The sequence below is a fragment of the Arachis ipaensis genome, chromosome B4 (genome assembly GCF_059453495.1).
Source record: "Arachis ipaensis isolate K30076 ecotype BB chromosome B4, ASM5945349v1, whole genome shotgun sequence".
Lineage (NCBI taxonomy): Eukaryota > Viridiplantae > Streptophyta > Magnoliopsida > Fabales > Fabaceae > Arachis > Arachis ipaensis.
The window spans coordinates 2,606,131-2,619,902 of NC_142439.1; the positions used below are offsets into that span (position 1 = coordinate 2,606,131).

At 33.7% G+C, this 13,772-nt stretch overlaps 1 protein-coding gene and 1 pseudogene across 1 annotated transcript; both read right to left on the reverse strand.

The window, feature by feature from the left end:
• Positions 1-1,868: 1,868 nt before the first annotated feature.
• SBP2 (selenium-binding protein 2) lies at positions 1,869-5,663 on the reverse strand. Its single transcript, XM_016341419.3, has 7 exons — positions 5,380-5,663; positions 4,793-4,988; positions 4,043-4,270; positions 3,368-3,599; positions 2,896-3,003; positions 2,497-2,769; positions 1,869-2,342 (listed from the first exon to the last, which is right to left on the reverse strand). Exons 1-7 carry the CDS (start codon positions 5,498-5,500, stop codon positions 2,061-2,063), a joined length of 1,440 nt encoding a protein of 479 aa, XP_016196905.1. The 5' UTR covers positions 5,501-5,663; the 3' UTR covers positions 1,869-2,060.
• A 3,702-nt stretch (positions 5,664-9,365) lies between these two features.
• LOC148566456 (uncharacterized) lies at positions 9,366-12,004 on the reverse strand (annotated as a pseudogene).
• Positions 12,005-13,772: the final 1,768 nt, after the last annotated feature.

Sequence of the window (13,772 nt, forward strand, 5' to 3'; positions counted from 1 at the left end):
ATATTTGTCAATAGAACTATCTTTATTTTAAAAAACAAGTCACATAATTTGAACAAATATACGAAATTATAAAATAAAATAAATAAAATTAATAACTAAAAGAAGAATAAAAATAAAAACAAAAAAAGTGTTTGAAAATTCTATAATTATTAATTTTATAATACTAATTACTTTTTTATTTAATAAAAAAAAAGAAAAATAAAAATTTTCGGCCCAACGGACCTGCCCGTCCCGCCCCACCAAAATCCACCAATTTAGCAGTGCGGGTTTGGCGGATTTTTTTAATTTGGCGGGTTCTAAATCCTAGTCCGATTTGCCCTTTTTAGCGGGTCGGCTTGACGGATTCAACCTATTTTGCCAACCCAACTGTGTTTGCTAAGTCTTAGATGTTAATATTTTTTAGATTTGAGAAAAAAAAATAAAATTGACAAAATTCAATTTTTTTCTGAATATCACAAAGCAGATGAGACGGATTTTAAAAATCGATGGCCCTAATAAAAAGGTTATAGGTGCATATTCGAGATGAGAGAATTAGAGGATTTTATAAATATTTTAGTTAGATATTGATCATCTGAAAGATTCGTTGAAGAGAAAGTTAAACGATCATTCAATAATCAAGGGATACAAAATTTTTAACTAAGTTGAACAACATAAGTTAAAAATAAGAGTATTAATCATAAAAAAACATACCATATACGAAAGAGATCATTTTAGTTAAAGAAAAACTTTATTATAAAATATAGCACTCTCATCAATTATTTTATATTTTTTAAACATGATTATGTTAAAAAATATCATATAATTAATGGGAGTATAGTATTTTATCATGAGAATTTTAATCAATATTATGTATTTTATAATACTACATTGTAAATTTTTTGTCATGTTTTCTTCGTCACTAATCACTTGCATTAAATTTCAATTATCAATATTATTTATGTTGTTAAACCTAGATTGACAAATATATTTAAATGTAACAAAGTAGATGAAGAACAAAATTAAAGTTTATGATTAAAATTTCAATCATCAAGTAGCTGAGGTGTGGTTCGATTCTAATTAATATTTTTGTTAGTAGTTTATGATTTTATAGGTGAATAATGTTGTTTTTGTTTGTGAAAATTAATGTTCATCATTGATGATTTGAATTGAATGTAATGTAGGAATTCTTCGTTAAGGAAAATATTTTTTTTGTATTTGCAGCAAATTTCGGTGTAAAACTAAGATATTTATGTGTATTGTTTAAGAATTTTTAATGTATGTATACTGATAAGTTCTACATAATTCAAAACTCTTCTTCTCCCTTCTCCTCATCTTCTGCTGCTTCTTCTTCTTCTTTTTCATCATCATCATCATCGTCATCATCTTTTTTTTTTTTACTTGTTCATCTTTTTTTTCTTGTTTTACCTTCTCTAGTTTCTTTTTGTTTTATTTTTTTAACAAGAATAAAAACAAAAAAAAAATCAAACAAAGAAAAAGAAGAAACACATAATGCTACAAAATTACTTGGAAGAGGATGAACCTACATTCATTCAACTAAAAGAAAGAAAGAAATAAGAAAATAAAGAAGAAAAAATGCAGCATTAAAAGAAATATTTTGAGAAAATTTTTTAGAAATTTTGTTCGTTGTTTGAATTTTGAATATTGCGGTTTTATTTTTGTTAAATTTGGACCAATTTGTATTAACTTGTATATCAAAAAGACTTATATATATATATATACACACACATTAGGCCTGTATTAAATAACTTCATACGAGCCTGAAATAACAATATTCATTAAGGAGGGGCAATCCAAATTCCAAAGTGGATGAATTCACTTATCGTACAAAATTAGTAAATTGCCAACCAAAAAAAAAAAGGCACTGATAATGATCTCAATAGACCCAATTTATTAGCAACCTCCCTAAAGAGAGCTTTGGGGGTACAACTTATTTAGTTAATTCATCCATAATAATTTTAGTCTTTTATGATGTCATACTTGAAGAAGATCGTAACTGTAGCTGATTACAAAACAACATAAGACAACTTTCTTACAAATATGATACATATGGTTTAATTTAATTAAATCCATATATCTGAAGTGCAGTCACCACCGGGATATCTCATCTCATGGGCAAGGGAAGGGCCATCAGGCTCAGCTCCAAAGTCAACAAAGAAGTTTGGATTAACCTTGAGACCACCTTTCTCAGAATCAACATCAATCTGCAACATGTGTGCTCCTTTCTCCACAAGCTCTGGATAAAATTGTTTATCCCATGTACTGAACAGTGAGTTTGTAACATATAGCCTCTTACCGTCCAGACTCAACTGAATCATCTGAGGGCCGCCTCTCAACTTTTTGCCCTGAAAATGATAACCATAAAAAGTGGGCACTCACATCAAAATCCACAAGAAAATGTCATTTTAGCAGAGTTTAAACCATTATGTCTACTCTAAATATTCTATTCTATTTCTTCTCTTTGTTTAAACTCTGTTCCAACAATTAAACAGCACTTACCTGAACTTCTGGCACATCAGTTTGCCAAGTTTGACCATCTTCCCCTACAGCTACCACAGGGCTACCTTTCTGAATAAGTCCACCAACCCATACTTGGCCAGTAAGTACAGGATTGTTAACATCCTCAATATTGTACTGTCTTATATCTCCATGAAGCCAGTTTACAAAGTACAGAAACCGGTCGTCGAGAGAGATAAGGAAATCAGTTATAAGTCCAGGCATTTCGGGAAGAATCCAGTTTTGCACTTTAAGTGGTTTCACTGATATGGAAACCTACAAAGAAAACTTGCTGCTTAGGTATAGTGACTAGCGTTGACAAACTTATGCTGGTTTTAAGTACCTATACTAACTAGAAGAGAATATATATGTATATATCAAATATCATTTTCTTAATAATACCTCATGGCCCCATGATCCATCCTTGGTCTTGAAAAATCGAATCATGTTACTAGTCAATGCACTGCCAACGAAACCTGTGTCTTTGGAAGGATCATGCAGGAACCTTATCTGCATTCAGGATGCATTACAGCATTAGTCATATTATATGCTAACTTGTGCAAGAAGGTTCACCAGTACCAGCCACAAGAAGGACGGAATAGGGTAAAATCATAGTTAAATCAAACAAATGTACGGAGAATTTATCAACATAAAAAGAGAAATGCTTGCTGAACATATCTTGCATGGAATGTTGTGCGACTCCACTCTATCCACTATGAAAGAGGTGTGGATAGGGGACCCCACGTAGACTCTATCTACTGGTGTATAAGGCATAAGTGGACAGGTACAATGTAAGATAAATTACATAAAAGAACCAAAAGTTTAAAAAATGTAAATCAAACATCTCCTTAGAATATTATAATAAAGAACTTGCCTCCAATGGTAAGAGCCCTGAATCACCAAGGTCCAGTGTTTGTCTCAGTTCGCCCCCAGGCCAGTTGTACACATGGAGATGCCTCCCGTATAATCCGTCCGAGACATGCTGCAGGTTAAAGCCTTTGGTAAAGGCAGCAGGAGCACCCCACGATGTGCTGATCATAGTATTGTGACGTGGTTGATACCAAAAGTCATACCCAAATGTTGGACTGTGCCCTGGTTTCTCCCACCTAACAATTGTGGAATGAGAGACATAATATTACTATTAGAAATTATGAAATGCATCCATATTTGGTTCTATTTTCATTTGCTTAACTTGTTTGTGGAATTTTGAGGAAAAAAGTAGAAAACTGAAAATAAGAAATGAAAACAGATCATTTTAACTATTTTCACATTTTACTTTACAAAAATCCTGAAAATTGAACACACTGAAAATGAACATAAGAAATGGGAATATAAACTAAAACAATGTTGCCAAAGTTGTAGCGTCATATGCAGAGAAACATGCTGCTGTATGCTCATTGAGCAACCCAATTACATAATGAGTACAAGAAATTTTTGTAAATCAGAAAGCACCTCAAATTGAGCAACCAAAAACTGCAAGATCTAAAGATTATGCAAGCACATTCGAATATGAATTATTGCATTTGTTGACTAACATGTAAAAGGCTACCTTCCTTTCACATTAAAATCTGAATCAAGAAGAAGAAATCCATTTCCTTCAGCATTTCCATCCTTATCTCCAAGACACGAAACCATTACATCGCCGGAGGCAAGGCAATGAGATGTGTGTGGAAAAGCTAATCCAGTCTTCTCTATGATATCTGAAGGCTCAACAACTTTATGCAAAGATGGTGCTCTTGGATTTGTTTTTGTGTCAACCACATATATGCGACCTGATCTGCAATGGGATAAAGATAATAATTAAAATACGACATGTTTGTTTAGAGGTATTGGAATCCACAAAGTAAGCAACATAGATATGTACTTGAACTTCATTACCAAGTGCCACAAGAGAGAAGAAAAGGAGGTATTAGTAAGGAACAGAGATTGAAATCAGATCCCCTTTTTAACAATATTTTAACTGTATCACTCTTTTGACACAACAATTGTAGTATATATAAAGCTTCTTCATAGTTTCTCTGCTTTTCAATTTGAAGATGATATATTGCTGTGTCCTTGTATTCAATCTTTGTAGTTACATAATAACTTACAAAATCCAAACAGATAGAGGATTATACACACAAGTATGGTCCTTATTTCAACAACCCATTCGATTCATAGTGTTATACACAAGGAAACCAAGAGTCCTTTAGGCTCTGATTTTCCTTGTACTTATCAAATATCAAGTATCAATCCTATTGTCACTGATCTGTAAATTTTTTTTAGTAAAAGTAACTGATTAGTGTTTACCACCACTTACACCAGTCCAGGTACAACAAGAAATCGTCGCTCTGCGGATGGATCACCATGGCAGGAGCTGCATGAATTCCACCCAGTATGGTGCAATTCGTCGCCTAAATAGGGAACAGGTAGCCTATGAATGACTTTTGAATAAGTTGGGGAGTTTGGATCTATATCCACTGTGGCCAGATAATCAGGCTTCTGTACTCCTGTTCCTGTATTGCATTATTAAGTCAACAACTAAAGTCAACAATTGCTCTGATTGAGACAGTAATAATTAGTTATAACTGATAAAATTATGGGAAAAATAATTGTCTTGAAAATTCAGAAATCACCAAAGCTAAGCAATTCTATCTATGACCAAAACAGGTATGAAATTCTGAGAGGACAAATCGAGTTCATTCCTTCAAAGTTCACAAAACCTTGAGGTATCAAAATTAAGCTTAACAAAAACACGCGATGTAACCTTTGAATCTTCAAATTCCAAAAATGGACAAGAAAGCACAGAATCTTTTGCCACAAAATAAAAAAACCACCTGAACAATTTTTCCAAAACCTTCAAACGAAGCAGAATCAGAAAGCAATTTGAGACCTAATTAGGTTTACCAGTGTAGACAGCAGTGACATAAATGAGAGTCTCTCTGGGACCGGACATAGCTTCAAGTGGTGTAGCATAGCCAGGACCCGTTTTGCAGCATCCTTGATGAGAACCGTTATGGTTAGCCATTTGATTCACTGATTCACTTCACAGTTCAGAGCTTTTGCCGTACGAAGAAGAAAACAACTAGAACCGTTCACATGGAGTAAGCCACTGAAGCCAGCAAACTGAAGTGATGAGGTAAGTCCACTGCCTTGTGCCTGCTACATATAAGAGAGTGGTAATAGTCATTAATGAATTATTATTAATTTATTATCATTATTTATTATTATTATTATTATTATTATTATTATTATTATTATTATTATTATTATTATTATTATTATTATTATTATTATCTGATTTTGTTTTGAGTTTGTACGTAATCGTAATCGCAGTCAGATACAACGTGATGGTGTTGGTGTGTAATGTATTAATGTGAAATGTCCAGAGAGGATGAACCAATAGCCGAAGATGGTTATTCGATAACGGATCTCCTTTGGCCCTTCACATGTTGACACGTGTTCTTGACGTACACTTTCTATTTTTGGTTTCTCCCGTTATCTGTCTGTGTCGCCTAAGAATCCTTGTTACTTTTAAAAATCTGTGACATATTTTAAAATATTGTAAAAAAATATTTTATTAAAAATTATCGAAATATAATTTTATAACTTTTTATGTTTTTAATAAATTAAAAATTTAAAAATTTATATTATTATACTCTTAGATATATCCTTAAAATATTATATAAGAAACCAAAAATATAAAAAAAATTAAAACTTGAAATTGTTATTAAAAATTTTATTATTAATGCTAGATATTCTTACTATTTATAATATCATAAATAATTATTGTTTTTGCTTTTTTTAATTATTAGCATTTTGGGTAATACTACACATTTAAATTTTTTTATGAACCAAATCCAACCAAGTTAAACAATAAGATTTAGAATAACATTAGTCATAATTGATTTTTGTTATGTTAGACTAACTTAATTGGAGTTGGTTAATAAAAAGACTTAGATGTATAGCATTATTCTGGTATTTTTTCGCACAATTATTAAAAGTAGGTGATTAAAAATTTGACAAGTATAAAAGATAATTTTTATTACATAAATTAATATATTAATAATATAAAAAATATTATATATACATTAAAATCAGTGATATTGTATTTGTGTATAAATATATATGAATTATTCTCTACATACAAGCGTTTTTCCCATATAAGTCTTTACAAGTCATTTATATTCACGCGCTTCCTACTGTTACTGCACGTTCTTCTTCTTCTTGTTACTGCATGTTCTTCTTCTTTGTTATTGTCGTCATCAGCACCACCTTTTCTTCCTTTTTCTCTTCCTCCTTCTTTTTTCATTAGAATTTCTTTTTCTATTTCTTCTCCATCATTAGTTATCTCGTTGTTGAAGATAATGAATAATTCAGGTTCAGATTGTCAATTGAACCAAAACGTGATTGATTATTATTTTGAATCCAATCAACTGGCTGAGGTGTGGTTCAATTCAGAAGAAAAAAATGTAGTATTAGAGGAAATATTTTTTTGTATTTGCAGCAAATTTGGGTGTAACACGAAGATATTTGGGTATATTTTTATTCTAATAAGTTCTGCATAATTCAAAACTCTTCATCTTTCTCCTTCTCATCTTCTGCTGCTTTTCTTATTCATTTTTTTCTTTTTGTTTTACCTTCTCAAGTTTCTTCTTGTTTTACTCTCTTAACAAGAATAAAAAAAATTAAACAAAAAAGAAGAAGAAACATAATGCTACAAAATTACTTGGAAAAAGATGAACTTACATTCATTTAACTAAAAGAAATAAATAAATAAGAAAAAAAAGAAGAAGAAAAAATGCAGCATTAGAAGAAACATCTTTCTGTATTTGCAGCAAATTTGGGTGTAACACGAAAAAATTTGAGTCTAATATGAAGATATTTGGGTGTATTTTAAGAATTTTGGGTGTATTTTTATTCTGATAAGTTCTGCATAATTCAAAACTCCTCCTCTTCCTCCTCCTCCTCCTCATCTTTTGCTGCTGCTTCTTTTTTTTTTCATCATCATCACCATCTTCTTCTTCTTTTTTTCTTATTCATCTTTTCCTTTTTGTTTTACCTTCTCAAATTTTTTCTTGTTTTACTCTCTTAACAAGAATAAAAATAAAAATATCAAACAAAGAATAAGAAGAAACACATAATGTTGCAAAATTACTTGGAAGAGGATGAACTTACATTCATTTAACTAAAAGAAAAAGAAATAAGAAAAAGAAAAAAAAAAAATACAGCATTAGAGGAAACATTTTTCTGTATTTGCAGCAAATTTGGGGTATCACGAAAATATTTGGGTGTATTTTTATTCAGGGGCGGAGTTAGATAAAATATTAGAGGGGGCCAAAAATATTTATACAATAAACTAAGACTAAAATAAAATTTTAAGGGGGTTAAACTGAAATTTATATATAATCTACATGTAAAAAATTAAAATTAGGGGGCCATCGCCCCCTTTCCTACCACCTGGCTCCGCCCCTGTTTTTATTCTGACTGCATAATTCAAAACTCTTCCTTTTCCTCTTTCTCATCTTCTGCTGCGTCTTCTTCTTCATCTTCTTATTTTATATTCTCATAATTCTTCTTGGGAGGAAAAATCAAACAAAAAAGAAAAAAAATACATAATGTTGCAAAATCAATAGAAAGAGAAGGAGGAAAAAAATGCAGCAACAACAACAATAGTAAAAAAATGACAATGAAGATGAAACACGTGAAGAAAAAGGAGGAGAAACGCAAAAAAGAAGGAGAAGAAAAAGGAAGAGGAGGAGGAGGAAAAACACAAAGGACGCTATGAAAACCATTGAGTAGCGCGCGTGTTGACACGCTCGTATGGGTGAGCGTCTTTTTTGTTGGATTTGGCCTAACTTGTATGACTTGTAAATCAAAATGACTTGTATGCGTAACACTTCTCAATATATATATGTCATTTTTAATGTGTATTTTTATATTTCAACATATATTTTATACTGTTGCTGAATTTTGATATTGACAATACGATGACGTTTTCGTGCCTTATTAAAGCTTGTTGTATTTCAGCATGGTGTGGAGTTAACTTTCACAAATATGACCCTTAGATTTGTTAAAAACACTTGTCTATATATAATTTTCACAAATTTGACTCTTATATTTGTTTCATCAACAAACACAAATTGGACACTTCTGTTTAGAACCTCGGTTTAGACATAGAACATCCATTGTCCGAACTTATGATAAGCGGTTGAGAGTGAAGTCTCCAAGAATTAGTTACCAAAATCCTGTCCAGTTTCTCCTTGGTAAGGCTGCCTCAAAATTATCGATTACTCCATGTGAACTTTCTCCCAACATATCCCTTTGTTGATAAGATTAGTAGTGAACTTTATAATTGATCTTGCTGACTTCATTTTCCCACCCTCTTTTCCATTATAACTAACAATGTGTTAAAATCCTCTACATTCATTGTGTCTTTATCTCCTTGTTACTTTACAATGACTAAAATACTCTCAAATTGATTTTTCTTTTAGCCGTCATCGGTATGCAAGTGAACAGTCACTACATCCAATTTCTTTATAGCAAATAATCTTTTTATTTAAAGTGAATGAAAAAATAGTATAACCCATAGTTGTAAGAACCGGACCGATAATCGAACCGGTCAGGTCACTGATTCACTGGTTTATTGGTTCAACCGATAAACCGCTGGTTGAACCGATAAAACCGGTTTCACATAAATAAAAAATATAAAATACTAAAAATAGTCATAAAATTGATAAATTCAAAATACATATCGTTAGTTCTTCACCAACATTTTAAAAACAAACAAGTTTCAAAGTCTAAATATAACTAATACAAAGATAAACATGAAAGTAGTTAATACTAGTACATTAGTATCTTAATTAAACACAATATGGATAACAATTCATAAACTAAATCCAAGGAGTGATTTCAAAGTCGGCAAGTTGCTCTTCATCTGACAAATGTGGAGCTACATCCTGATTGCTTTCATTTTGATTTGCATTTTCCACAGAATTATTAGCTCCATCTTCATCCCGATCATCTTCCAAATCCAATTGATCTAGCATTATAGATAATGTTTCACAAATCAAGATAAAAAATAATATAAAACATGTTATAAGGCATACAAAAATCATAGTTGATCAAAATTCATAAATAAATAAAAGCATACCTAAATCATCTAAAGGTGATTGAAGAGACATATTTGCAAGATCATTTCGTAAAGCATCAATTTCTTCAGGAGTTAAAAATGGTGGTGAATCTTCCAGTATCCATTCCGAATGATCCTCAAATGCATCAAGACAAATTGGATCATAAACTTGGTTTCTCATTTGGTTCCTATGTTATCAATATATTTCGTTACTCATGTGATGATTAAGATTTTAAAATAATGCTTTCAACTTAAAACAATCAAAAAAGTACCTTTGTTGTAACCTTAAGTTGTAATGAACATAAACAAGATCATTAAGTTTTTGATGCTCTAACCGATTCCTCTTCTTTGAGTGAATGTGTTCAAAAATACTCCAGTTACGCTCACAACCTGAAGAGCTACAAGTCTGGCTTAAAACACGAATAGCCAACTTTTGCAAATTTGGGGCTCCACAACCATAAGATTCCCACCATTGATCTTAACATAAAAAAACAGATAAATAATTTATCACAATCATAATATCACATAAAAAAACAGATAAATAATTTATCACAATAGTAAAAGACCAAATTTATGAAGAAATTTCACCTGGCATAACAGTGCTTCGTTCACGTATTGCAGAGGGTCTTCCAAAATCTTTCTCAGCATTCTTAAAGATCCTCTTCTCACTTGTCAGCTTAGAATTCAGTACAGGATCATCATAAGCATATTTCTCAATGACATCCAACAAGCCAGAAATCGTTTCTTTGTGCTTTTCAAATTCTCCAGCATTAAATCGAAAAGCTGGATTTAACCAATAACCAGCGGCATGAAGATTTTTCTTAAGTTGTGCATCCCAACGGGTATCCAAAATCTTCAAATAAGGATCAACAACCTTCTTTCTTTTCTGAAACCTCTTCACCATTTCTTCTCTAGCCTTATAAATAGCTTGATAAAGAAAACCCATGGCAGGTCTGTCTTCACTATCCACAATACGTAAAACACGAACAAGTGGCTCAGTAAGCTTAACAATATCAGTGCATTGACTCCAAAATTTAGAATCCAAGACTTGATCCACGAATTTCTTAGCTTTGGCTTCTTTGGAGTAAGCCGAGCTTGTAAATTCTCTAGAAGTCACCATAGCTCTCAAAGGATCCTTTTGAGCTAAAATACTTTGCAAAGCAATGAAATTAGTAGCAAACCGAGTTGGAGCTGGACGAAGTATTTCCCGCTCACCTGTAAACTTTCTCATCAAGAACAGTGGATAGCAATGATTATAGATATACTTAGTGATCAGTGAAGCTTGTGACACAGTTTGACTCACTTCTTGCAACTTCCCAATATCTTGAAACATCAGATTAACACAATGAGCTGCACAAGGGGACCAATATAATTTAGGAAACTCAGCCTCCAACAACCTTCCCGCAGCAACATAGTTTGCAGCATTGTCCGTTACAATATGCACAACATTCTCAGGACCAACAAACAATACAACATCCCTAAACAACTTAAACAAATTTTCAGCAGTTTTTGAGATATTAGAAGCATCAACCGACTTTAGAAAAACAGTTCCTTTAGGACAATAAACTAAAAAATTAATCAAAGTACGCCTACAACGATCAGTCCATCCATCGGCCATAATAGTGCATCCAGTTTGCTTCCAAATCTCACGATAACCATCAATCATTTTCCTCACATCCTCAACTAATTTACTCAACAAATACCCACGGACTCTTGGATAACTTGGCCCTTTATACCCTGCACCCATGCTTGCAATAACATCAATCATTGGCTGATAGTAAGCTGAATTAACCGCATTAAATGGAACAGAGGCATCCACCATCCATTTCGCAATAGAAATATCACACTTCTCCACAATTTCTTTGTTTGAAGAACGCTTTTGATAGTTGGTTGAGCTCCGGGTGTTGTTGCCGGTGGAAAATAGGATTGTAAACCTTTGACTTGTTTTCCTTTTCTAGAGTTAGGTGTTGGAACCCTGGATTTTTGTTGTTGTTGCATCTCATTACGTTCGATCTCGTCAAATTCTCTTTCAACATCATCACAAGCATTATAACTTTCGGCATATTGTTCTTGAGTTTTTCTTTTCTTGCTTCGAAGCTCTTCAATACTTTCATGGAATTGGTGTCTCACTGCAGCTGGCACCTTTCGACAAGACTCAACATCTCCTCCTTTTCCAGCCAAATGAAGCTTAAACCGATGAATTCCTCCACCCCTAATAAGCTTCTCACAATATATGCATAGCAGAATTGTTTTTCCAGACTCCACAACTTGTTTACAATGACCCCATGCAGGATCATTTTTTGCTCTATTATTGTTTTTTTGGGTTCCGATTGATGCATCAGCAGTTGATCCTTGTTCTTGCGAAGATGGTGTTTCTGATGGTGTATTCGCAGCAGACATTCTAAAAGAATATGGAGTAACAAAACCGCAAAATTATAAAACAATAACAATCCTAAATTAGTAAATTCCCTAGTTCCTATTCCCTATTCACCAAGACAGCAACCTTAAATGCTTAAATAGTTAAATTTCCTATTCAGCAAGACAAACATATTCATATTTCATAGATTCAAATCAAGCATATAATTCAACAGTTTCATATTTCCAGTACAAATCAACAAAACAAGTAAACAACAAATTTACAACTTACAAGTCAGCAAGGATATTCAGCTTAACAATTTCAATAAGCATATTCAACAATTTCATATTTCAATCTTTCAACAAGGATATTCAGCTTAACAATTTCAACAAGCATATTCATATTCATAACAGCAAGTCAGCAAGAAGTGTAGAAACAAAGTAAGTTTTTCACAGAACAGAGCGGGTGTAATGCATTTTTCACAGAACAATCATTAAACTTCTAGTGCAGAACAGAGCAGAAGCAGACAGCAGATTACAGAACTGGTCAACTGGAGCTTACCTGTTTCACAGAGTCACAGAGCAGAAGGGCGAGGCAACGGCGAGTTCGACCGGAAAAGCAACAGCGACTGGGCGAGGGCGACGGCGCTGGAACGGCGAGTTCGACTGGGCGAGGGCGACGGCGCTGGAACGGCGAGTTCGACTGGGTGAGGGCGACGGCGATGGAACGACGACTTCGACTGGGCGGCAACGGCGACTTCGCGGCAACGGCGAGTTCGCGGGTGGCGCCGTCGCGGGTCTGTATCTGTCTGTCCTGTTCCTACTCCCTTGGTTGAGTTGGTTCCTTCAGAGTTCAGACCGGCGCTCGGCGGTGAGACGAAGAGGATGACGGCGGGCGGCTGGGGGCTGGGGGCTGGGTGAGTGAGGTGAGGGACTGAGGGGGGCTTAGGCGCCGTTAGGGTTGGGGCCTTGGGGGGAAAAGGGGAAAGTGAAAACTGAAAACTGGGGTGGGGGGCTTAGGCGCCGTAGGACTTTTCTTTTTTTTTTTTTTTTAAAAAAAAAAATAAACCAAAACGACGTCGTTTTGGAAAAGAAAAAAAAAAAAACATTTCCGAACCGGTCGGTTAACCAGAAACCGCCGGTTTTCCGGTTTTCATCAAAACTGGCCGGTTCAACCCGGTTCGAAACGGCTCTCTTCCTTATCCGGTTACAGCACTCAACCGGACCGGTTATAGGTCCGGTTCACCGATTTTCCGATCGAACCGGCCGGTCCGGTCCGGTTCTTACAACTATGGTATAACCTATAATTTGAATTTTAACATCCTCATTCCATTACCATCACTATCCTTCGTAACAAAACAAACTCATAACCCATAGGATCAACACGAAATATCTCCTTGAAACCAATATTATAACCATTGTTCTTGGTTTAGCTTAAGAACATTACCTCAAAGGAACAAGATTTTTTAATCCCTTTAATGTTATGACTATTCAAAAAAATTTTCAAAATCACACCATCATCTTTATAGCTCCTTGGGTGTCATTTGTTGGGTGACATCGTCTCCCATTGCTCATGTGATCATTTCTTTTTGGAATTGCTTCTTAACTCCCAAACTCTCCCCTCTCTTCTTCTGGCCTCTTCTTCCTTTCAACAATAGATCTATTTTGATTCTCTCTTGTTATTTGTTTAATTTTGAGTAATACTCCAAATAGGTCCCTAAATAATTCATGGTCGGACATATTTATCCCCAACAAAATTTAACTAAAATTTTGACTTTGACGCTTTTAATTATACACCAGATACGTCCCTATA

Coding starts and splice junctions, on each gene's coding strand:
- SBP2 (XM_016341419.3), bottom strand. CDS start 5,500: ATGGCTAACCATAACGGTTCTCATCAAGGATGCTGCAAAACGGGTCCT. Junction 4,989..5,379: donor TGTCACTGCTGTCTACACTG/GTAAACCTAATT, acceptor AATGCAATACAG/GAACAGGAGTACAGAAGCCT. Junction 2,343..2,496: donor CTGATGTGCCAGAAGTTCAG/GTAAGTGCTGTT, acceptor TATCATTTTCAG/GGCAAAAAGTTGAGAGGCGG.